The sequence below is a fragment of the Anser brachyrhynchus genome, assembly GCF_964034855.1.
Source record: "Anser brachyrhynchus genome assembly, chromosome: 4".
NCBI classification, from domain to species: domain Eukaryota; kingdom Metazoa; phylum Chordata; class Aves; order Anseriformes; family Anatidae; genus Anser; species Anser brachyrhynchus.
This window is the reverse complement of record NC_137698.1, coordinates 52179313-52206334: the sequence shown is the minus strand read 5'-3', so window position 1 is coordinate 52206334 and position 27022 is coordinate 52179313. Positions and strand designations below refer to the sequence as shown.

The window sequence follows — 27022 nt, the reverse complement described above, 5'->3', positions numbered from 1 at the left end:
TGTCACAATGTGGTCCCATGCTTCACATTAAGACAGTATCAGAGTGCACAGTAAAAGTACAAAATACTGTTATTTTATCAAGAAAATAATAATTACATAAAATAGAGGAAAATGCGTTAAACAGATTCACAAATATTAATATGAATATATAAACAATGAAAGCTGATAGACTGTTAAAACTTGAATTTAAGATTTGTCCCAAAACATCTGCTAACATGATCATAAGAACTTAATCACTACTGATTAAAAACAGTTAAATTTCCTTCAACAGGATATTTAGTTATTGCTACCAAACAAGGCAAAGAACTTTTTAATTAAAGCTTCCCATTTAACAGCTGTAGCAATATCAAAGACTTTGCTGCTCCCTAAAGCAGAAAGGAAATATGAGCTGTACTATATAATACTTTAGTCTTTATAGCATTATACTACCACAGCCAAAACAAAAGCATGAAACCTGGTGAGGCTTTTAAGTTCCTGTTGTATTTTTTCAAGGCACCAGACAATAACCGATTTTCATAATCCCTGAAAGTAGCATGCTACCTGTAATTCAAATATGGTAGTATACTGTCTAAAAAAATTTCCATTAACCAAGTAGACAAACATCTCAAAACTAAGACTTCAGCAGAATACTGAATGTTATTGAACCTAAACTGCATTTTGCTAAACTTGGTGGAGTTACAGTACGTGCTGATTTTTAACAAACAGCAGTTTCACCGAGTTCTTCTAGCTCAGTAAACCAAGGTCAGCTTCTGACACTGAAGAAGGAAATTCTCATAAAACCGTATCTACAATTTGAGTCTCTGAGGACAACACAAAAACATTTCCAATTTGGTTTTGAGCAGAAATATTTGATTGTGAACTTTAAAAGTTCTAAATTCTGTACTTTTCTCCACCTTATCTTTTAGCCAAGTTGCTTCTAAGTTCTTGTCATAAGGACTCTTCAACAAGCTTGAACTGTATTTGCAGGAGTAGGAGAAGAGGGATTGTGGCAAAGGGATATCTGTTAAGACTTCTCCTTCAAATGATATTTATAATATCACTGATAGCATTAAGAGAGGCTATTAGTACCATTTGTGTTATAAGACTGCCAGCTTTCCCAAAGTTCCTACCGATACGATATACTCATAACACAGATACAGTATTCCTAGCACTGTTCAATATCCACAAAAAGGGAACAAGTTTTTTAGACAAAAGTTCAGGAGAACATGCAGTACTTCTGAAGTTATCAAAACAGGATCAGGAAAAGTAGGATGAAAAAAACAAACGATAAAACAAAGATACAAACTACCTGAAGCAGGACTGCACTAATACTTTTTTGTTTCAAGAAAACTAGAAATAGAGCTAGAGACACAGGAAGAGAAGAGTATGCATTTTTACATCATCAATTACACTAAAAGATTTTGCAGTTAGCAGAAGCTGCATAAATCCTTATTTTTAAGGCATCTATTGGAATAATTTTAAAAGTTAAACAAAAGCTTTATCCAACATCCTATTCTGTTGTTCCGAGCTTTCTGTCCAAATCCCACTGAAAACAGTTTAAAAAAAGGCATCTGTGGAACAGGGTAATTCTTAACTGCAAGATAGAATTCAGTACTGCCACTGGATGGATTTTAAACCACAGACTGTGTTTTGGGAATACATCCAGAAAAATCACAACAGCTACATTAATCAAAGTCAAAGATGAGATACAGAAAAAATCTTTGAAGAGAAGCTGAAGTACAGGAACACACAGTTCATGTTAAGAAATTATAAGTACTCTTGAAAATAAAGAGGAGGAAGTGTTGCAGCAAATAAAACCAAAGAAAGAGCAGGAAATGAAAGGACAAAATTAAGAAGTAAATGGACAATGAAATAATATCCTAAAGCGCTCGCTCCCCTGCCAGGAAGAGAACTTTCAGACATCCAGATGAGAAAATGGTGACAGGCACATTCATTTACTTGTGCAAGACAGACAAATAAGGAGGATGAACAGAAGAGAGAAGACATCACAAAGACATCTACAAGGGCAAAAAGCAGAAGATGTCAGTAGGCACAGAGCTCACACAGACTTTCTGTTGGGGTTTCATCGATGAGTTAACAATCTTGTCTGAAAAACAGAGGAACAGAGACTGTTGGGAAACAAGCAGGAATACTGTCAATTTTTGCATTTACTCAAAAACCAGAAGTGTATGGCAAGGATTCAAATTTGACGTCTTCAGCACTAGAAAATAATGCAACAAAAGAAGAGTTTTGAACCTACGTTTATTTGGTTGAGGCAGAATCCAGAAGATTAGGTAAAATGGTAAGTCTGAGACTAGAGGATGTCAAAGACAAACCAGCATAAAGGAGCTGAGTGGAATCAGTGGAGAATGAGCGGCTGAATCAAACTACTTCTGAGTGCCAGCTAAACATTGCTGGAGACAAAGACTTAGCTACACAGTAAAAGGCCAAAACAGAATAACAAAATAATAATAATTACGTGATTAAGTATTTTCAATACTTCAAAATATGTACGAGCATTTTCTTTATTGCAGGGAAGCAGAATTTCTCAGAAATCCTGAAGAGCTTAGCATTGAAACACTTTCCAAAATATCCATGACTATTCATGTTTTTCCACTTTTTAGTTTTCTAATGGGGAACAGAGCGAAGAAAGGACTGTTACCATCACCACAACGAATGACAACTAAAGAACAAAGATACAACAAGTAATACATGGATTTCTGAAAACACACAAGCAGAACAGAGTCACAGTGCTGGGAGGGTCCAGGAAGAAGTCATTTGGCCTGTGCCTCATGTCTTACAGCAATAATATCCACAACTGGACTAATCCTGATACATGTCTAAGCTGCTACTGACAAAAATTCTGTAGCTTCTCCAACCAATTTTTCCTGTGCTCTACAAGCTTTACTTCTCAAAAAAGCAGTATTTAACAGGAACCTTCCTCACACTTACAGTCACTAATTCATAGCCTGTACATCACATACAAAGGATATTATTCTTCTCTTCTTTACAGCAACCTTTTATATAACCAAATACAGTAAAGAGATTAACTGGCTTGTCTTAAACTTCATACTGCTAAACATTTCACTATCACAGCCAGGCATTAACAACTTCATCTCACTTGTCAATCCCACCCCTTCCTACCCTTCTTTTAACCCCTTCCCAGAATTGTTGCACAGACAGTGATTAACAGCCCTGCACAAGAAAAATCAAGTGCACAATTTTTTGTATTTGTCCTAACCAAACCACACCCCATTATTTTGGGGATATATATTTTCAATATCAGTTTTCAACCATGTTAAAGAACATACTCTTCCACATTCAACCTCATCTGTATGCTTAACCTTTCAAGCCATGAACAGAAAGTACTCACTAGTACTGCCCTGGAGATAGATCCCAAATCATTCAGTATAACTTTGACAGCAAGACATTAGTAACTGTCCTCCAGATACAGTTCACAAACCACCTGTGCATCTACCGTTTAGTGTATTTCTTTAGACTAAGATTCTTCAATTTGCTTAGCCTATGAAACTGTATCAAAAACCTTAAAAAAGTAAAATTCGCAAGTTCATCAAATCAAGTACTTCTTTGTTAATATGGCTTACCTCTTTTGGACACTGATTTTTGCAGGAAGTTAGAAGATCCTTTTCTTGTAAATCAGCAGACGTTAGTTTTCTATAAAGGAAAAGATGTATTTGGGGTCAATTCCAAAGTTTAAAAAAGAGGAGTCAATACAGTTAGTGACGTATTTTAAGTGTATCTTGTTGTAAAGAAAAGGTAATTTGTCCACATCCTGTGGGACTATATAAACTACACTACATCTCTATCAGACAAGAACACGTAAACCAAGAGGATTTACAGTACTTTAAAGGGAACACACACACACAGAAAAAGGATACGAGTAGGATGAGTGTTTTCAGAGCAATATTCATACAGAGGAAAATGCTTAAATCTACAAGTCCACCTTATATTTAGTAAAGCCTATCTTCCCCTCTACCCACACACTTACAAATAATTAAAAAGAAGCACAAATTATTATTAATATGTTTTCCAATAAAAACAGATAGAGTGTGAAGGACTTTTTTTTTTTTTTTTTTTTTTTTTTTTTTTTTTTTTACAAGTCCACATTTTTCTAAGTTTTAGCTGTAAGGATCTTTTATACTAGCTACATTAATTCTAATTCTTTTTACAGAATTCTTTATACACTGTAAAAGACCCATATATAGATTAAATATTAGGTAGATTACTATACATTTGCATAACTCAAAATATTGCTGAATTATAAAAGCATTATAAATCGGTTTTGCTCATGGGACTCTGTAAAAGTACAGTTATTTTTGCTATATTAGTACAGTAACACCAAATAAAAACACTGGCAAATTTTAAATATTAAAACAATGCATTATACAAAAATGATAACCTTTAAAAGAAGTTTTATAACTTGGCATAGGGGTAGCTCCTATCCCCATACATGTCAAATGGTTTCCAATTAGTAGCATTCAAATGAAAAGCTCGATTCTGACACTTACAAGCATTCGATGTACAGAACTGACAGTTTGCAGTGACACTTTATTTTAAGCATCTGGAGACATGATGGGCAATCCCCAGGATGACAGGGTAAAACACAGCGGTGAGAACAGCCAGGTGGCCGTGGCTTGGTACACTCCTCTTCACACTGCAAACATTCGGGACCTGCCTAACAAAATAAAAACAAAGCACTAAAGAAAACGCCAACCATTTGTTTGTTAGACATCACTAACAAGCCTTTAGATAGAATAAAGAGTTGGGGTATTTTTGCCAAAAGAATTCAGCTATTCAGTTGGATATCCCTCAAGCAAAATATTAAAATGTGTTTTTATGAAAATGTGTTTTAAAAAGAAAAGCAGAAATGCCAGTGTTAGTAGGTCAAAAACAAAGTTCTATTTTGCCTCCTAGACATAAAAGAACCTCTCAGTATTAGTGCTTTGGAAAATTGTTGTTAAGTCTGTTAATACTCTATGGAAAACTCTCAGAAAAATAATTTCATATTCATACATCTCTTCCCACCCAACACAATATTTTAATGCTTTAGTCATGACACATGCAATACAGGGGCGTGGAAGTTTAAAAAGCAAACTAGGTCATTCCATTTCCATACATGTATGATAGCCTGTATAATCTTCTAAAAAGTATGAAATGAACATCAGCAAGGTAAATTAAGTTCCATTTCTATTCATATTCTTAACAACTTATCCACAACCCCAGTCTGCAAATACAGAAAAAAATCGCCATGATTTAACAACTGAACCTATCCAGCACACTCTTTAAGGCACATCACCACATTCAAATGCTCAGTCTCACAAAAGCCAGTCAAAGTAAAGCCAATTTACCCAAGAATGAGGCTACACAATGCTTCTCCAAAAGGACTAATTCCATGCCAGTGTTTCATTTTTTTGCTGTTCAATATAAGGGCATAAGGATTTAAGTTTTAATACAGCTTTCCCCCTATTTTCTTCTGCTTACATTTGAACAACTTTTGCAGAAGAATTTTAAAAACAAACCTTTGTACAAACATCATTTACAAAACACAGCCCCCCCCAGAATTAACACCTAGGAAAGATCACAGCAACTCAAAGCATTTTGAAAACTGTGACAAAATTTAACAAACAGTGAGTAAATGCAAACTGCTGGCCTTTCTACTATATTTTCTAACACAACAGGCAGAACAAATCTTAATTCCAGACAGAAAAATCATTACAGACACAGGCAAGAAATTTAATCAGCCATTTTCTGACTACATCTGCAATTTAGTTTATCACAACAACAGAACAAAAGCTCTAAAATGTCAAAACCAAATGGAGTTTACAAAAATGTAAACAAAATTGAACAATGATATCTACCCATACTTACCAAGTACAAAGCATCCCTTTTTTTGAGAATGTATTGTTTCCTTCAAAATGGAGCCAGGCATAATCCTGATTAATACACATTTCAATGGGTTTAACTGAAGGAGTAAGCACTCTCTTACAGTCATAACTTGAGATATTTAAAGAGTTGTCACTCAGGATTTACTGATGTCACTCTGCTGCTGCAATTTACTGGTCCACAAGTTGCCCTAACAGCTCACACTCTTCATATAGAAGTTCTACAATCATTAATAAACTAATATAGTAACTGCAACATATACAGTTCATAGATGATGACACTTCTTCTAGGATTGGAACTCGCATGTAAATTATCCTATTTAAGTTAAAATATAACGGTAAACTAAAATATAACAGTTATGTTTTATATCCAATTGAATGCTTGCTTAGTGTTCTAAATGGCCAGAGACTATATTGCAATCTTTTTCTAAAGTAATGCTTTAAAATCTTATAAAGCTCTTTTGCTCCAAAGCATGACTCCCTCAAAGCACAAGCTACATGCTCTTGATTGTTCAAACCTAGTCACCTTTGCATTTTTCATTTTGTATCATATTATTTTCAGCAACTCAGTCTCATGACAGTTTCTAGTAGACACTGATAAACATGAATGTATCACCCCAGTGATTTAAGTCTTTGCCTGTTCTTCAACATTTGCAGTGCTTACACATATATGCTAGCCTCCTCAACCCATCCATATATCGCTCGTCTCAGTAGTTTCCCCAGTAGATTGCAAGTGCATTTGTTTAGAGGCATTATCAACGGGTTTCTCAACCCCAACCGTTCTGAAAACTGACTTTCGAAGAGAAACATCCATGTCACAAGAGGTTTTGACGACTACAAAGCAATATATTAGTATGTTAATATAAAACAAAAAGGTACACATTTATAAAACACATAACGCTGTCTCAGTTTTATTGTCTGAGCAGTACAGACTAGCTAAATGTCACAGCATCAGTGGGAACAGATCACATGCAAGCCTCCCAGCAGAATCTCAAATAGATCCTGTGCCTTCCAGCAGCACATTCTTTATTTTCCAATTAAAACTGAAGACAATATATAAAATACAATAAAACAAAAGCGAAAGAAAATCAGCCTACCTTCTTTCCATCTGCATTACCGTTGATTTTAGTAACATGGTGACATTCTTTCATGCAGGTGTGATTCTGACAACCGAGAAGCCGCCCACAAGATCTTTTACATGAGTAGGGACCTGCAGAGTGGCACGGTAAGGGACTCACCTGGAAGTGACAAACAAATAAGAGATATATACATATATAAATATATACAGGCAGACTGTGTGTGTATATAAATATTGCACATGTGTACTGAGAGTTGAGTGTGCACATATATAGATAGATGCACACAAACACAGTATCATTACAGAGAAATTTTTATTCTAACGTACCTTTTGCTAAAGAACAAAACCAGTGGAAAGTATTTGACTTTTTTTTTTTTTTAAATACATAGAGACTTCAGGTCCCTATCCCTAAAATCACATTTGTTTTACAGTGATTACACCTGGTAGAAAAGCTTGCTTTATTAATTAAACAAGCTACCTAACTTTGACAACATATCTTCCTTTTTTTTCCTTCTTTTTCTTTAAACACTATTGCAGACTCAAATCATTTGGTGTTATTTAGTCCCCCTTTCTTAATTACACTTGTGCCTTCCATTAAAGGTTCCCAAACTGCTCTACAACTATTACAGAAGTTGGCTACAGCTTGTTTTCACTGGGTTAATTGTGTTATGGTCATCACAAACCCAAAACATTCTTACAATTCTACAAACAGAAAACAACCTGCAAGCCAGACATTTTAAAAAGCACAGTCACCATATCAAATATAACTCACAGAAGTGGAAAGGGGAAGAAGAAGATGCTCTATGACAGGCTCAGGGTTTTAATTTCTTACGAAGGATATATTCTTACTTTCTTTTTTGAGGTTGACACTCCAGTTAACAGAGCTTTTTAGTACAATTCAGAGCATCGATTTAGGAGGTTTTAAATTCCAGCGGCACTGAAACGGAATGTAAGCTCCTAACTTTGTTAACTAGGTTACTTTCCTAAAGCTGAAGGGTATAAGTACTCTCCATATCAAAAAACAGTAGAGGAAACTCAGTGCTCCCATTTTCCTAACATTACATAATATTCACGAGAAAAAATAGTTTCTGTCATGCTGTCAAAAAATGATTTTTTTTGTTATGACCATTTCACAGAGGAAAAAGAGAAACTATTTCCGATGTTATTACACAACAGAGTAATCTGACGTAACTCGCTTTGACTCAACTAAGGCTGTGATTTTATGTTATGGCCTTAGCAGACTGAACAGCTTGGCCCTGCACCCCTTCTTTTTCTCTCTTTCAACTCTACAGTCCTACCACTCCTACCACTTACTTTGAACAAGCTCTACTACACATCTGTCTTCAGAGCAAGACAATTCACCTAAGAGAAGAAGAGGAATTCACACAAAAACAAGCTCCTTTTCTCTTGCTAGGCTTGCAAGTTGTTTGACTGCACAACCAGGAGAGCACTGGAACTGAAACAAGGTAGAAGATGGAACCACACAGGTTAGAGTGAGGAACGTCCTCCCTTCAGCAGTGTGTGTGTGTTGATCTCCCTCAATCAGAAAGCAAAAATAAACAAAGCAGGATTAGAGTCCACTTGCCCACAGAAGTGTTTTCTCGATCCCACCCGAAATAAAGTCCGCATTCCACACCCAGTCACTGCAAAACGCAATTCATTCACAAAACTTCTGAACTCTTCTCATCCTGACCCCAGAAACCGGGAACAGGAAGAGTCTGCTTGGCAGGCTGAACTTCAGACAAAAAAGCACGAGGCTATCGTGTCCAGCTTCTCTCACATCCCTGCACCAGAACTGAAGCTCATTATGCTGGCTAAAGCGCTAATACAGCTGTAGTGCATAGTCTGAACACCTGGCTCCTGCTCCCTCTGCAAACATCCCACAGCTCAGTCTCCGATGGCTTTTGCTTACGTTGATCATATGAGCAAAAGGCAGTGATAATCCTAATAAAAGAGCCTGAAGCAGCCAGAATAGTGCTATACCCAACAAACATATGCTGACTAGAAAAGCTTTTATCATTGCTACTATCCTGCCCCTTCCCTTCCTCTTCCTCCTCCCTCTCTCAGAGTCACAACTTCATTTCAGCAGCAATGTAAATAGTCTAAGGATGCTGGAAGGCAAAAGAATGAAAGAAAATGTATACTGGACATTGAGATCTGCCACTGCACACTTCTCTACCTTTTCTTGTGCCTCTATTTCCAGGACATTTTCCAAATGACTAAAAGCAACAGATGCATCAGCTGGAATATGAAAATAAAATCAAGTACAATAGGGCAGGAAGTTTTGAAAGTATCCATAAGCTATTTAGCCATAAAGATTAATCTCAACAAGTTTTACTAGAGGCAGAGTAATAGTCTTCCTCCTATAAATGAACCACAATATTAAAAATAAAAATAATCTTACAGAATAATACAACACAGCATTAGATTTCTACCAAAGAATGCCACCCCACTCTCCCCACACACAAAAACATGAATATAGACTTTTGTCTGCCTGAGAATGAGATTGATTTCACAGGATATTCTAACTACTCCTCACAAACAAAATCAGAACGTTTTCCTTCCTCTATAGCACTTAATGAAATTAAACAACTACAAAATAATTAAATACAGTAGATACGTAAATACCCTCTCCAGTTAAGACTTTTTTGTTCTCATTTACCTTCTACAGGCTTTAATTAATGCTTTTCCATAAAATCAGATTTTGAATATAGCCATTAGATCTCCAAATTTGATTTTAAAAGAGCACATGTATGCTACTGCTATGAACGGCCAAAGCTTACAGTGGTCCAAAAAATGTAAAATATCAAGTTTTCATTTTGGGGTGGCAGCAACTGTGATGACAGGTGATTTTCTGACCTACAATCTGAATCAGAATTGAGTACTGCTCAATTTCCAAATCTAATGAAGATCTACTAACTTTTCTAAATGTATGTAAAAACACTTGGAATTGACACAGTGAAATTATTTAAAGGGAAGCCGCACACCATAGGCACAAGAAATCTAATTTTAGGTTAAACATCATATTCCAGTGAACACAGATTTGATACAATTATATTTTCTGAAAAGTAGTTTTAAGCCTGTTGTCTCAAGCGATAAATCACTTGCTCTAAGGACACAGACTTGTAAGAAGTTGAACTAAATCAATCCCTTCAAATACTTTAAATTAAATGCCACCGAAATAAAACAAAAACGTTCAGCAATATTTAAAATCAAACATTTACACAAATTAAAATTATTGTCCAAGTGAAAATGTAAAGACAGCAAACATGTCTTTAATAGCGTACAGTTCCTAAACCCTTGCGTTCATTCGCTCTTCTAGTTGTTGTCTGCAGGCATCTTGGTAAAGCACAAGTCCTTGTAACTTGTTTCATTCCAGCTTCTTTCTTTTGTACCTCCCGCATTGTATCAGGTATAAAAACAGCCCAACATAAGTAATAATATAGTACAGCAATGAGATCCTCTTCAAAGCATAACTTTGCTTGAGAAAATTGTTACCTGTGAAACTTAGATTTCCCAGTGAAAATCCCCTCAGGGGCTGGGAACTACTACAAGAGAGCATGTATTCAGAAATATACAAATGTTTTCTATTGCTAACAAAAGTAAATTAGTTTAAAGGTGAGAGTACCTTAGGTACATAAAAATGTACCTAGACCACATGGTTAAACACCCCCTTCACACGCACATTAACAAACAAGACATTCTTTGCTTCTACCGCTATCAAAGTCTTAAAGATTAGGACACTTAATTCCACTCCAGAAGCTGCTAAAGTGCAGCAGGAAGGAAGCACTGCACCCTGTTGGCTCAGAGAAGGAAAGTTTAAACTAGCATCAGTAAACATAAATCCCTTAAGTACACGTTCCCTGAGATTCCTCCCTATTTTCTGTACTAACCTGTAACAAAAACATGACTCAAAGCCATTGACTGGCTCTCCTAAGACTAATACACAACAGAGAAGGGATTTCTTTAGTTATTCTGAAATAAGCAGTTACAAACATGTGGTTACTGGAACCACCTTGTCTAAGAAGAGCTACACTGTCCTCTCTTATGGGGAGTTTACATCCATGCAAATCTGAATAGTGCCAAAACTGCTTACGTTAACTACAGCAAGTTACGTTGGGCCAATTGCACAGAGCTTATATTTTAAGTGTAAATTCATGAAAGATAGGTTTTATCAAACGTCACCGTAACACAAGAGATGTCATTGACCCAAAGTGAAATATTGTTCAAAGTTTTACTGTGGAAAACAAAACCAAAAATCAACTGTTCCAACAACAAACAAAAATGCACAGTTATTCTTTAGTCATTTTAAAACTCTAAAAGCACATTTTGATTTAGCTGCAGTGTTCAATGGAAGCTCAATGGAAGCTGTATTCACAGCCTGCTCAGATCAATAAATGCATTGCATGAATAGACTGCTGATGTATGAAGTTGTTAAAAACAGTCGTGGATGTTGCTACCACATATTGGGTTGCCATTACAACAGATAGGAAAAGATTATTAAAGGTCAAAGGAAAAAAAAAAGGAGGTGGTATCTTTAAATATTTTTAAGTTCACTGTTTTCTAGAATTTTTCACTTGCTTAAAGTGAAACTAAATTTGTTATAGTTATGTTAGCTGCACTTTGATTTCTTAACTTTTAGAAGTGACTATAAATACTGATGCCCATTCAAGGTCAGTTAGATTTTCTTATAAACCAGAATAAATAATGACTTCATCTGAGATTGGAGAAGGCTGCACATCAAAAAGATGATCTTTTAGTCCACTAATTTTCCTGTACTACATTATGTTCCCTATCCTTTTAAACAAAGGACAGCAGTTGCTGGAAAACTGAGGAAAGTGTGGAACAGGGAGAGAAGAATAACTATAAAATGAAAGGGGGTGGGGGAATTTAATGAAGACGGACAAAAATCAATTTAAACAGTATCTGATCAGCTACGCAAGAATACACAAATAGCTTCATAAATCATAAGTTTAATTTCTAACCAAGAATTCTAAAAAAACATTTATGCATTCTTTAAAAACAGACTAAAATAACTCTGATATGTAAGCTTTTGTGATATTTCATTGGTTTTAAAATGTAAGAAAGCCAGGTAATATTTGTCTTCAATATTTTTTTTGCAGACTGAAAAAGGGAGATATACTTCATATTTCATTTAAAAAGCCAGTGTCCAGACTCACCTCATGCTGCCCGAGACACTCCCTGTAAAGGAGAAAAAAATGAAAGATTTCGAAAACGTGTATTTCTTTAAGTAAATAAAGGACTTAAAACAGTAATAGCGCTTTTCACAGGAAAATAAGGCAATTTATAAAAATAAGTGCAATTCAGGCTAGTGAAGGCATCACATGCAGCTAAAAAAGCATGTCCAATATGAGAATATTGTTCACAGAAGATTTTCATGTTCATCCCTACAAGAACACTAAAAAAAATAAACACTCTATTCCAAAACTTTGTTCTCTGTTTTTAATACTTACACTGGTACAGGAACCTGACAGGGTGGGCACGGTAATGCAGTTTGAATAAAGGCGGGTTCTGACGGCTGCTCCCAAGGACCTGCAGACTGATGCTGAGAGCAAAGTACACCACCAATTGAATACAAAACACAACTGGAACCATCTGCTTGACTTCAGATAAACATCATCTAAAGAGATCCCACTTGTAACAAATACACTTTCTAGTAATTTTTTTTTTTTAAACTAATGGAAATCCTAACACCACCTCCCCAATCAGAATTTCAATTTCATCTTTAGCATGACTATACATAAGAAAAGGAAGGCCTGCAGCCCTACTGGTAAAATCAAACACAAACAAACAACCGAAAAAAACGCAAAATAATTCTAAGTATTTAACAGAGGTAAAAACATAAAAATATTTTTCTTAGTAAAAAAGTGAAATTATCATCATGAAATGCACATATGCATATTTAAAGATGTCAAGCAATTTCTCACTTCTAATTTTTGCACACTTTGATGATTTAGTAAATACCAAACTTCAGTTTTTGCTTCCATGTTAAAAGTAACCGCTTACATTTGAAATTAAACATTTGTAATAAAACTCTAGCCAGCAAAGATAGCTTATTTCTTGAACAACTGTATCTGATAAAAATTGCACAAGTATATATTACAAAATTAGATGGTAACAAAGGAACTAGAACCACTTAATTTCTCAGTTAAGCAGTATGCATACCTCTGTGCTCAATTATTTACTCTGATCTACAAAAACCTTCAACATAAGATTAAAGGTCAAATAACTGTTTGTTATTCTTCAGAACAAAAATAATACACTGTCTTTCAGTAGTTACTTACTAAGCCAGTTTGCTTCACAAGTGCCTCATCATGGCAGGAAACTGGGCACAAATGACCACACGCTAATGTTTTCTGGCAGGGCTGACGACACGGAGGACACCGACCGAAGTGACAGTAGTGTTTCTCCTGGGTAGGGTGGTGACATGTAGGTGGGCGACTAAAGTAAAATCCAAGAAGGAATCAATATGACAGCAAGAAATAATGAAGTTATAGTCACTAGACAATTATGCTTGAAATACACAAATTGAGAAAATCTTGTTTTTAAAAAGAAGTTTAATTACCACCTTCTTCAGTGATTAATATTGCAGTGAAATTACATGAGATCTAAGAGAAATTAAAGTAAAAGCTGGGTTTGCATATTACAAACAGGTATTCCAATTCCAACTCTACTATGGGCTAAGCAATCTTGCTCCACCTCAGCAGAAAATACTCTACATTTTCGTTCTTCTAGTCAGGATTTCTAGGTAAGCAGTCTCGTGGAGGTACCAAAAAGGACGTGAAGAAGGGAGCAGGACTATAGAGTTAGAAGTGCTCAGTGGGGCAGAACTTCCCCATGACAGTAGCAAGCTGCTCATGAAACCACAGTAAAGAATTACAGTATGAAGGCTTATTACTAATCTGCACTGCATAGTCAAGCATCCAGAGAAGTGAGAAACAGCATCATTTCTGCTGTTTACACAGTTATATTTTACTACTTTCTTTAAAGACACCATAAACTCCACTAAAGAACTAGAACACACTCACTGTCTATACTAACCTGCACAGCTGTTTGCATTTGGGAGGCTTGATGGTGCGCTCTCTGCCACAGGGCACTTTAATGACAGTTTTTCCACAATTGCATTTCACATCTACAGTCTCTGGACATGGATTACAACTACCTAAAATAAATACATTAACAACATGATCATCTGAATAAGCTACTGAGTACAAACAACGGTAACAAACTTAACTCTGAATATGCACGTGGTATAAACACCCTATTCTGTTTGATCTAAATAACGAATGGTTGTTAATTTACTTCTGCTTAGTTTCAAATCCCTCTTGGGAAAGAGAATTTCAACATTCTAAAAGAACAGTAATAATAATGTTGATTATACTACAGCTGTTACCTGGTATCAAGTGTAAAATAATTCCACCCACCCATTTTAAAAAGAAGCCAGCATCATTATAGCCCAGCCATTTGGACAACACAACACTTAAACATTGCCATTTATGTTTCTCTCTTACATATGTATGAAGACATATCATCTTTCATCACTATATAAAAGATAAAAAGAGACATTGAAAAACTGATAAGATACTGTTTTGGACAATATTAAGAAATGTTCATCCTTTATATATAATTAATGCTTTTATGAAAAGATCCTCCTCCTTTATAAAGTTACTGTTAAACCAATATATTTATAAAAAACTAAAACTTTTTTCTTTTTTTTAATGTATAGCTCTCCCACACTATTTCTTCAAGTGCCAACTGTTAAGTTTTATTACTGAGTAATTACAGTACGGATATGCATCTTAAAAGAGAAGATGTGGGATTTTGGCTTACTAATCATGTTGCATTCTCAAATTTTAATGAAAGCAATTCTTTGAAATTATCATTGACAGCACAACTTTTTAAGCAATTCTGACTTGTTAACAGGATCTGAAAAGCAACACCTCAAAAAGCAGTCAGTGACAAAAAGCTGCTGAAGAGAAAAGGATGGAAGTATACAATATTTACACTGCAAAGTAGATTGATTTTAATATATTATCAGCACATATAAACAGGTACTTTTATAAAAGAAATTGGGAGTCTAAAGCTGTGCCACCTTGAGTGTTAAACATGTCTACAATTTACTTACAATACACTCACAGTGTGCACATTATTCTATTAAAGATGACAACTGCTTACATGTTCAACAAGATGGAAGGGCAGAGATCACGTATAACCTGAAGTTAGGGTCAGAGCACGCTGTTCTCAAATCGAGTGTTATAATGTACTACAGTAGGAAACAAAGCATTTCAATTCCCTGACCACACATTCTAAATTTCAGCAAGCATGATTAAACACTTAAAAGACACATAAAAGCAAATCACAAACAGAATAGATGAGGTTACTTTTAATCAGCAGCAATCTCTAACAATTGTGAGAACAGCTACTTTTTAAAGAATCTAATCTGGCAAGTTACTTCTGGAGGCATGCTATTTCCTTTAAAATCAGCAGTCACTAAGATCTGTCAGCTCACTGCAAAACTAGCCTGACCTGGCCTTAGATGCTGACAATAAAATAAGTAACCATAAGTTTTAGAACAAAGAGAAGTATTGGGGTGTAGGACGAAAAACGTGACTATATTTTTAAAAACAAGATCATCATCTTCATTAGACATATTTTTTAACATTCCGACAATAAGGTATCACAAATTGTAATAGGTTACAATTGTTTGGAGCACACAGAAGTTAGTCTTCTTCTCTACATCTGATACTATAGTTATTTGATTCACTGGATGCAACTTCCAGCAAGATTTAACACTATTTATTAGTGTTAAAATATTTTAAAATATTTATTACTTCTTCATAATTTCTTCTAATAACTAAGTTTGTTATTAACAATCATTAATGTCACTTCTAGCCAAGTTGTAGGATACATCTAGGAACAAATGTAAGCCAACTACTGAATTTAAGTATAGCATATTAAGCAGCATTAGCTCATTGAAGTTTTCCAACCAGGATATTATTCTATGATTTAGTTACAATTTCTTCACCCAGACGGTGCTGAGGCACTGGCACAGGTTGCCCAGAGAAGCTGTGGATGCCCCATCCCTGGAGGTGTTCAGGGCCAGGCTGGATGGGGCTTTGGGCAACCTGGGCTGGTGGGAGGTGTCCCTGCACATAGCAGGGGGATTGGAATTACATGATCTTTAAGGTCCCTTCCAACCCAAACTATTCTATGGTTCTATGATTCTCCAGTTCAAACTAATGCAGAAAAACAGTGTCACCTAGTTTTCTTCTGACAATACAAATGAAAGTATTTCCAGGATTTAGAGGGGAAGGGCAGGGAGAGAAAAGGAAAGGAAGAGAAGGGACATGTAAAACATACCACTAGTTTGTAGTGACAGATTTAATAGAACGTTAACTGGGACAACTGCCATATTTACTTGTCCCTACTCTCTTAAGACTCACTGCCTCAAAAGCAAGATTGGCTGAACAAGCTATGAATTATTTCCTGAGGTGCTGCAATTTATAGTTCAGAACGCTCGGGTAAATTACATAGACTCCACTCAGCTGCTATTTCAGCAGGGCAACAGGTTCCAGAAGGAAAATTGCTGAGAAAACAGCCCCTTCTCAGTCACTGCAATCTAATCCCCTACAAAATGAATGTCAAAACAATCAGACAGGATAAAAGCTACCAGGTAATTTTGGTCAATTTCAGGTTCTTTTTAACCAAGGTCACTGGATGGAGAGGTAAACCTTTTTTGTTATCTTCCATATCATCAGTAACAAGTTCTTATTTTCGCATCTGTAAGATACCAATATATATTCAAGCTCCACCAACTTCTTTTTTAGCCCACTAATACCACACATTACATTCTAGGATTTTTTAAAGCCATCCAGACTCAACCAGCACAGTCATTTCTGTATGTAGTTGGATTTTGTTATGCGTATTCAGTGACCAGAATTATTTAGGGAAATGTCATACAATGCATTTTGAATTAAGCACTTGGAAAGGCCACAGAGTGTTTTCAGAAGATCACTGCTAAGTAAAATTAGCGGGCAAACACTCTGGCTATCATTATGTAAGCCCTCAGGCTCTAACCAGCACCAAATAACTTTCAAACACACTACCCCCACAAAAAGCCCACATGCAACAAAGGGAGAAAATTTGTTGAGCACTACGCAGTTATACAAGCACTATGTTTGGCAAAAATCCACACTATTTTGCTTATTGTTATTGCTTAGTGCTATGGGGATCCTTCACCTGTTCTTACCTCTGTGGCAGCCTGAAGGACATTTGTGGTTTCTGCAGCCTAAGGTCCGCCCGCAGACTTGATCACAAGGTGGACAGTTTCCAGAACAGCACTGTTGGAACAAAATACTCTATGTAACTGCAAACTTTGACATTTCTGGTAGAAATTCACCCTCTTCCACTATCTCCCCCCCTCCCAGTGCTTTGTAGAACTTTATTCATCCAATTTAGTGAAATTTTATCAAAGGCATGCCAGGAATAGAAATGAAGATATGTGTAAAGTTGTTTAAAAAAATCACTGTTTAAATAATTAGAAAACACACAACTGATCATCATTTCAATACATTAAACAGGCAGAGGGCTTCCAAAAAACTGAATATCATCTTAAAAGTTCAAATTCTTACCACATTTTAATCTGAAATCATTTCAGAAGATTACACATAAAATATCCATCCATCTGCCCTGTTACTCTGCATTTTTTTCCACTTTTATACTTACAGGGTCTGTGGCACATAAATGTTGCTAACTTTTTTTTTTTTAAACGCTTAACCTGTGTAGCAAATGTCAGATAACTTTAGGATTAGTGATCTGTGCTCAGATCAAATATAAAGCAATAATGTGGAAGAAAACCCATTCCGTTCAGAACATGTCACAACAGACCGGTGGATCCCAGGTCAGAATGGAACCCCACATTTTCTATTAACTGGAGAGGTACCCTCCTTCCAAGCTAATATAAGAAAGCATGGCAATTAGGAAGAGAAACATGGATTTTTTTTAACACAAATTAAAGATGCCAAGTTTGCATTTACTTGTAAATTCACCGTCATAGTGACACTCAAAAATAAGAAAACTGTATTCTTCATGCCTCCATGGGAAAAAGTCCACCTTTCCTAATGGTTTAATTCACACACAGCAGGCAACTTTTGAATATACTTTAGAATTATATGGTGGCTAGAGCTGTGTTTCATACGTGGTTGGTTTCTGTGGTAAAACATGATGCACATATATTCAGATATGAAAATCCAAGGATACTCTGTATTGTAATATTTAGTGACCATCTCCTCAGAAGTACAGGAAAGGCCCAAAGAAAGCCCTAGTAAGTCAACCCAGATGCTGTATTAACTTAATTGAGGGACTTCTATATTAACTCAGTAGTTTGTTCTTGCTTGAAACCAACACAATTTCAAGATTACTCACTAAAATAGTTTCACTATTCCTTTGTCCACTCTATTTTGAAAACTGAATCAAAAAGTCAAAAATACCTAATTTCAAGCAAAAACTCCACTTTCAGCTACTTGGTTTACTAGTAAATTGCTTATTAAACTCTAGACACAACCTTTATGACTATGCTTGTTTTATTTGGTCTTGTGGATCTCAGACAGTGGCATTTATCCCTCTACTCCAGTTTAAGTATTTTATAAAATCAGGTTAAGTAACTCGTAGTTACACATGTAATTAAGTACACATCAAAAACCTACTAAACCTGGATCACAGAGTACAATTCAACATGATTCTCACCTCCTGTAACCAAAGAGAACAACTGTGAGACAGCATAAAAGATTTTTGTTCTTTCATGAAGTGAAATGAGGAAACATCCCAGTGAACTTCAATGTTACAAACTTGCAAGAATGTTGAAACGTGCATTGTGAAAATGATTTAATTAACCTTTCAGTTGGCTATCATACACCAAGCTCATACTGAAAGTAAAAATGTGTCCTGCCTAGAAAGCAGACATTTGAAACTTCAGCAGCCTGCAACACCTGCTAGCACCCTTTCCTTTTAATTTTCCTTGCTGAGGTGGGAGGACAGGCAGGAGGCAGGAATGCTAGAGGCAGGGACATAACAAGACAGTCAAGAGATAAAAAAACACCTCTCCCAAAGCCTTCAATATCAATACCCTTGAAAAGATACTCAAAGTATTTCTAAATGGGAAAATACATGTTAGTAATAGTTGCTTTAGAATAGATATCTAAATCCATTTACACAAAAAAGGCAACATCCATATTTCAGATTTTTTCATTTCCTATATAACATGCAAAAATATTCATTTTTTTAAGTTAGAAAAAAACATAGAAATGTAGGATTAACATGCTTGGCCTTCATGAATCAACAAGCTGAAAAGCGAGGTCTGAGTCATCAGCCTCAAATGAGAACAAAAACTCTTCATTCCCAATTGTCAGACCACTGCTGTTTGCAGTGATGCATATTAGAGACAGGCGTGGACTGCTGCATTGACAAAAACCAGAATATGTCCCTTACAAAGCTATTGGAGAACCCCAGTTCTTCCTGCAAAGGAAAGATATGAATGGATTTAACCACCCCAGAATGCGTAAGGCATTAGTAAATACGCAAGTAGCTGAAAGCAAAACTGTCTTCTGAAGCTGGGAAGTTGTCAAAATCCACTCCCAGCTTTCAAGGGAACTGTTTTTTTTTGGTGATACGCTGTTCAGAGAACTCCGGTACACTGCAAACCAATTTGAATGACAAGGAAGAGAACTTCTTTCTATAATAACATGAGGTAGAACTACAAATTGTTTTTTTTTTTATTTTATTTGATATATATTTAATTATCTAAGCGAACCATTTGAGAAAGATCATGTCTGGACACTTACCTTTCTCCTACACTGGTGCTTTTGGCAATCACGAATTTTAGTACACTTTGTCTCACACAGATACGGCTTATGGCATGGCATGCGTTTAGTGTGCTTTCCACAGCGACACTGTTTTTCAACTTCCTGGGCAGCAAGGTAGGGGAAAAAAAAACAAGGTATTTTTAATACACACCACGTACACCCCCGCCCCCCCCAAGGAAAGCAAAAAAAATAAAAAATAAAAAATAAAGCAATAGAAGTAGAAAATAAAGTGTTCCACTACTAGCTGAAAAGCTAAGCTCATGGCAGAATAACTTCACAATGGCCTATCATAACAGATAGAGTATTACCTGCTCTAACAGCAGGTTACCTATCCATTCTGTAACTACTGGGGGACCTTGTGTCAGTACTGGAAACACTGTGCTTTAGACAGCACCTCGTGGCAAGGCTTTAGCCTTGGACTCACCAAGAGGAAAGACGCTTCAAGAGAATCACTTGAGTGTGTAGTGCAAGACATCAAGTGCAAGTGCAAAATTAATTCATACAAAAAGTACTTCTCCTGCACAGTAAATCCATCCATCACGTACACAGACAATTTAAGAAACAGGTGAGTGGGTTTACCTGACCTACATCCCAGCTATGTGCTCACTGTTTTCACCATAAACTTTACAGCCAAGGGTGGTCCAGAAGAGACAACAATAACAAACAGAGCAACAGCATTATAGGCCAGACCACAAAAGCTACACAGATATATAGAACTGAGCAAAACATTATTTTCTTATTAACAAGAAAATAACATTATGTAACAGCATATTCTGTTCCACTAATGAAGAAATATAGTAAGACAGAACAACAAGAAAGCTAAAAGAGCTAAGGAAAATTAAGTGGTTTTTAGGGCATATTTAATTTAAAAAAAATTAAGCCTTCATCCCAGAAGAGCCATAGATTTTGTGACAGATAGGATTTCGTTTTCTTCAGAAAACCTGCAGTGTTCCAAACATGCAGTGTTTAAAAATCCTAACATAATGTGAACCTTCTACAGCTGGACTGACCTGTCTGCATATTTCACAGGGACCTCGATGACAGCGCTGCGAACATTTATGGATGCCACATTCTAGGACTTTGTCACAACTATCACCACAAGTGGGCACATCTTCTGTACACGGCAATGTAAACTCTAGATTAAAAGAGAGAGAAGTACAAGCAGACATACCGAAAAAAAATTTAGGAAACAATATATACTGTGATATACCAAATGCTAATTATCTCTCATTTTTTGGAATAATCTTCCCTAGAATTATTCACACAGACGATTAACCCCCTGCTACTAAATAAAGCTTTGAAAGCAAATTAAGCAAAAAAGGTTCATTTTACCTTTCACAGTTCACTGTTTGTAAGAACTTTTTATGGACCCTGCGCTGCAGTAGTAACCAAAAACTACTGACAGACAAATGCTGGATGACATTTCTTTACTTTATTCGTAAAAAATAAATAAATAAATAAACTTACTTGATTTTCCACATGGACAGGACCTTTTCCCAGAACGAGGACAGTCTCCACAGGGACCAGCATGACAAACTTGTTCACAAGTGTGATTACCGCAAGGCAAAGCTTTCCCACACACCTGGAAAGCTCAGAGAAACCAAGTGAATGTAATGTAACAAAATGGCATGGTAAGACAAAGCAACACAAGACAAAAAAAAAAAAATGAGATGGGAGATGTCTGGATGGAATTAAACTTTTTCTGAGCAATGAAGTTAATTGTAACAATATTTTTGTTTGCAAAACAGATGATCCCTGCAGTGATCCTGACTTGAAGACCACTGTACATCAAAGGGTTAGCAATTCACAAAACAGTTAGCCTGAGCAGGGGCCCTTTGCTGTGCTATACTGCACGTACAGCATGGCCTTCAGGCCTGTGTTGTGCTGCACATATCCCTTCGCCACAGGATAAACTTATCCAGCTTGCAGTAACAGAGGAGCCTGCAGACAGCTCCCACTCGGTGCCTGTGATTATGCCAGGTGCGTGTCCTTGCCTTTATCTGGAAACACAGCAAGAATTTCTCACGTGAACATCCTCTCTGGCATTAGAAATGATTAATCGAGTTGTTTTCTTGTAACAAAATCCTGTAACAGCTTGAAAGACCAAAACACAGTAACACTTGCTACAGACAGGGTCTGCACAGCAAGCTGCACATGGACTGGAGGCCCACTCAATGCCCGCAGCTTAGGGTTCCCACCATCTAAAGGTTCACAGTATCATTTACACTATTCTCTCGTTCTCTATAGCGTTAGCTCAAATAAACAGCATTTTAACTATACTTTACAGAGTCTAGTGCCTTTCTTATTAGGATCACAGTTACCAGCACCTCCTGGTACAACCTCCATGTTACCTGTTAAATTTTGTCTATTATTTTTATTTTTCCCAGTATGTCAAACTATAGCCTCGGTCCCTAAGAATGAGCTGCAAATATATTTCAGAAAACAAATCACACAACTTTCACTCTGTCACCACTGCTAGAAGTAAACAAGCATGAAACTTGTTTATTAAGCTGTGATTTTATGTTTATGAAATTTCAACCTCGAGTACAAAAAACAACAAAAAAAAAAGAATATAGAGGTCAAATTCACTGCTAGCTGAGAGCTAGCAAATTCCTGACAGTGTTATTTTAACTACTGTCAGAAATGAACTGGACTACCAAGCAGATTCATCCTCAGACACCACTGCCTACATAGATGCAACACATGCTAAAAAAAAAGGCATGATCATGCAACATACCTGATCACACTGCCACTGAGGACTTGCACAAAGCCTTTCTGCTGTCTGTCTTCCACAGATGCACCGTTGTTTACTGACACGCGGACAGGGCTGACAATTTCCTATATGAAATTGTGAAGTGACACTGAGAGTAGGAATTAGATTTATTTTCTTTTTTATATTCAACTTGGAAAGGAACAGTGTGTCTTAAGAATTAAAGCAACTACTCCTCTGAAGTTTAAGAAGGCAGGTCTACCTGCGTGACAGGGATTCTCACAAGTGTGCTGTCCACACAGCAACAATCGTCCGCATGGCAGATGACACGACCATTCCTTTGCACTGCATCTTCGGGGCACTGGCTTAGCCTTCTTACAGTGACAGGTTGTTGTAACCATCTTTGGGCAAGGTGGACAGGGTCCTAAGCACAGAAAAAAGAATCATTAACAGCTCTTCAGCAAACTCAGCCTTAACTAAAATCTTTTTTATTCTGAGAATTTTAAACATAGCTATCCCATTTTAAGTAAAGTTGTGCAACAGCTACATAAATACAGGACACAATCAAGAGACGCAATGGATTTACCTGGATGACAAAGCAGCAAACATTTATGCCCACAAGGAGGTTTGAATTCCCTCTCACATATTTGACCACAGGAATGAGGTACCAGCCATGGGTCCAATGGTGGATTCTCTACTTTTCCACAGTAACAGTAATACCTACTGGGAGTTTCAGATCGTTTGTATTCAAACCTACATTTTGGACTACAAGAAAGGAAAAAGGAAGGGAAAAAGAAAAGCATTAGTAGCATTAGTTTTTATTATTTCAGTTTCCCAAGATCGTTACCAGGCTACTAATTAAGATTTTTACAACTGATCTATAATAACCAATAAAGGTCTTGCTATATGTCAGATTTTACAACACTAAAAAAAAAAAATCATGTTACTACAATTCTAATGAATGTCTAAGGAATTGTCCTATTACTGCAGTATCTTTTTCTCTGAGAATATATGCAAAGACATTTGGTATAACAGGCATATATAATAATTTCTATGTTAAGTAATACCAAAGAAAGGTATGCAACAACGGCAGTCTCTTTAAAAAGAACCAATTAAAAGGAGAGAGAGAAAACAGGCTTTCACCAGTAGAGATTTCTAAACTACATAAAACAAGATTCGTCAATGTTATTAAAACAACGCATAACTAAAACTGTAACTAAAAAGTGGAGACTAAAATTGTTTCCAAAGCAAACCAGCTTGTCTGAGATCCCATGTTAACAGAGCTTTTGAATCCACCAGGCAGTTTCAACCAAATTTGACAGAGACTTGTACCTCGAAGACAGTACTACAACTACCCACAGAAAAGCAGGTGGGCAAATATGGTGCAAAAAACCTGCACAGAGAAACCTTGACTGATCTTTCAGAGGCAAACTTACTGAAAAAGCAAGATCCATTATTCACGCAGCGACAATGTCATGTAAAACTACAAGACTGGCTTTAATGTTTGAGTTATACAGAAATTTTGAAAAATTCAGATCTATAAATCATACTACTTTAACTTTTTTTTTAATTTCACATGCCACCGATGCCAATTTTTAAAATGACATAAATATGTAAAACCATTTAAAAATAATGAAAGGCTGACACACAACAGATTTACTTTTTCACAGGTTAAAGCAAATTTGATGCAGCAATATATTTTTAACATCACTGTGAAATATTACCAAATTACGTTAGCAAAAACTTGAAAAGAATTAAGAAAAGCTATGCAAAAGCAAACCTTCTAAACTTTGTGTGCGTGTGTGCGTGTGTGTGTGTGTGCCTGTCATTTACGTGTGCCAATCCTTTCTAAAGTAACTCCAGTTCACCCATTTCACAACAAAAGTATTTTTGTAAGTATACCATGAAGAGCTCACCATGGCCACGGATAATCTCTCTTCCCAAAATCATCATCTGTCAAAGGAGATGACACCAGGAAAAGGCTGTCCTTTGCCCACTTCTGGATACATACCAGGTGAAATATACAAAAGCATCCACAACAGCTCCAGACCTAAAGAGCAGATGTAAGTGCCATTTTTTTTTTACATTAGCTTTTTTTTCCTGTTTCAATTGCTGAAAAATCTATACCATCTAGAAAAATACAAGCTTGCTATTTTCCCATTAAAAAAAAAAAAAAAACAGGTTCCCAAAGACAAATTCTACCTATTGTTACTTCAGATTAATACAGACATTTTACTGCTACAGACTCATATCCACATTCTTTTCTTCCTGCTGCTATGGGAAGTTTTCATCAAAGCTTATGGAACCCAAAGTATTCATATAATCATAGAAATGCTGATTTAAACACACCAGTGCAATCTCCTGCCCAAAGTGTGATTACTGCCAACTTAGCAATTGTCTGACTTAGGGACCTGGAGGCCCTTTACAGATGGGGACTCCATAATCACCACAGGCAACCTGTCTATGTGTCATACCTCGTCTACAATCTGTACCTCTCAAGCCTCAGATTGTGTCATTGCCCCCTTATTATACCTTCTGTCACCACATAAAAGACTGGCTTTAGCCATCTTCACAACTCCCAAGTAGACAGAGGATGCAATCATATCATTCCTTAGCCTCCTCCCTGCCAGACTAAACAACCCAAGCTCTCCCTCTGCCTCTCTGCCTGTCACATGCTCTAGGTCCCTAGACGTCTAGATAGGGAAAGTACTAAACATTTTCCCCTTTCAAGGTTCAGCAGTTACCTAAAAATGTTAATAGTTTGTTTTGTAACCTCTTAAAGACTGCAGTGAAATACTTACAGCTTGGTTCCTTTTAACGGAAGCAATGCAGATCAGACATGTCATAGCTCCTGACTGAAATGCTTCGTTCACGTACTGTCTTGTACGTTCGAGTTCACTTGCATCTCCATCTTTAACAGAAAAAGATTTTTAAAGCAATCAGTAATCTTTGATCTGCTATTCTTTACATGCTGAGACTGTAAAATCATTTTTCTCTGAACTGAGGCCAGTCACATGTTACTACAAAACCGCATTATTAGAAGCGCTTAAGACAGTTTCACAACTATACCATTGATTCTGCTGACCAAGGCAAGAAGCACAACCAGCGTTTACTGCTCAGAACAAATATTTTCAATACAAGAAGTAAATCAGAACAAAGTACTTTCTCTCATATTATGGAAAAACTCTAGTATGTTACCAATAAAATAACCTTGGTTATGCTTTAGTACCCAAATAAAAGTCATTATATGAAAAAAGTTTACCGGTTTGATTAGTGTATATGGTAAATGTTTTTGCCAAAATCTTTCCTTGTTTTACTTCAGCATCTTCATCATCATCTTCCGATGAGGAACTAAACTGGTCTTCAACCAGCTTTTTTGCTGCAGCCTGATTAGCTTTCTTAATTTCATCAAACTTCCTCTGCGAAGATAGTTCTATTTAAAAGAATAGATTAATGATGATTAATATTACGGCGGTTAATCACAACACCATGTTTGGTTCTACGTGCTTTCAACCATTCTTTTCTTTAAAGAGTTTCCTTATTTTATGTTTTTAAGGGCACTATTTTGATACACTTCCAGTACCACACAAGAACATATCAACTGCATTTTCTTCTTCACTGGGCATGATCCATAAAGCCCACAACAGCTGTTATCATCGGTCAATTACTTCTGACATCCAACCAAAAGTACTAAGTCCATTTATAAAGCTGCTTTACTAAAAGCATACTTAAAAAACATTAGTAGCACAACAACATAAAAAACAATCGCAAACACAACTGTTATGGCATAAGGCAAAAATAAACAAATAAAATCAGGCAGTTCTTCACAGTAGTAACTGTTACTATTTGCTACAGCTACCTCTCCCGGCATCTGGTATTTTTTTTAAATTAAGACTTCTGTTGTCCTCCCTCCCAACAAGTCTTTACTGCAGTAGCGGGCTCATCCCGTTTCTTCATCTGCCAACATCAGAAGTTACAGGGGGCACCCACTCACCGCCGGCCCCCTCGCCGCCGCTCGCCGCAGCCGGAGCGCAGGCACCGCCGCGGCCCTTGGGGGCCGGGGGCCTCGCAGCCGCCCCGCTGCGCCCGGAGAGCCCGTCCCCGGGCCTGGCGCGGCCCCGGCCGCGGCCGCCCTGCCGCCAGGCCGCCTCCATCGCTCTCCCCCCGCCGGCCGGGGCAGCGCGGGGCTCCCTCACGGCCGCCTCCCGTCCCGCCGCTGCCTCCTGCCTCGCCGGCCGGAAGCGGCGGTGGAGGCTGAGGCTGGGAGGCCGGGCTGCTCCCGCCTACAACTCCCAGCGCTCCCCGCGCAGCAGCGAGGCGGGAGGAGTCCGGACGGGGCGGAGGACTACAGCACCCAGCGTGCACCGCGGCGCGGCCCCGCTCGGGCAGCTGAGGGGGCGGGCGCCAGGCTGGTGCCTCGTGGCGCTTCCAGGGGGAAGGGGTGTGAAAACCAGGACGTTAGGGCAAACCT

At 37.1% G+C, this 27022-nt stretch overlaps 1 protein-coding gene across 2 annotated transcripts in view; it reads right to left on the bottom strand.

Moving 5' to 3' along the window:
• The window catches only part of NFXL1 (nuclear transcription factor, X-box binding like 1), a 43440-nt gene extending 16720 nt beyond the window's left edge, over positions 1 to 26720 (bottom strand). Inside the window, exons 1-18 of one of the 2 annotated variants that reach the window (XM_080590029.1) lie at positions 26546 to 26720; positions 25814 to 25984; positions 25353 to 25462; positions 24468 to 24601; positions 23138 to 23316; positions 22814 to 22975; positions 22579 to 22679; positions 21309 to 21423; positions 20852 to 20976; positions 19821 to 19943; positions 17231 to 17321; positions 14023 to 14143; positions 13266 to 13422; positions 12435 to 12526; positions 12141 to 12162; positions 6980 to 7120; positions 4509 to 4675; positions 3585 to 3654 (exon numbers count right to left, since the gene is read on the bottom strand). In XM_080590029.1, the coding sequence (XP_080446155.1) occupies positions 3585 to 3654; positions 4509 to 4675; positions 6980 to 7120; positions 12141 to 12162; positions 12435 to 12526; positions 13266 to 13422; positions 14023 to 14143; positions 17231 to 17321; positions 19821 to 19943; positions 20852 to 20976; positions 21309 to 21423; positions 22579 to 22679; positions 22814 to 22975; positions 23138 to 23316; positions 24468 to 24601; positions 25353 to 25462; positions 25814 to 25984; positions 26546 to 26705 (2241 nt within the window). In that variant the 5' untranslated portion in view covers positions 26706 to 26720. Of the gene's footprint in view, positions 1 to 3584; positions 3655 to 4508; positions 4676 to 6979; positions 7121 to 12140; positions 12163 to 12434; positions 12527 to 13265; positions 13423 to 14022; positions 14144 to 17230; positions 17322 to 19820; positions 19944 to 20851; positions 20977 to 21308; positions 21424 to 22578; positions 22680 to 22813; positions 22976 to 23137; positions 23317 to 24467; positions 24602 to 25352; positions 25463 to 25813; positions 25985 to 26394; positions 26517 to 26545 lie in introns of those variants that run through there. The other variant, XM_080590028.1, reaches the window with a different exon arrangement.
• Between the last annotated feature and the right edge of the window lie 302 nt (positions 26721 to 27022).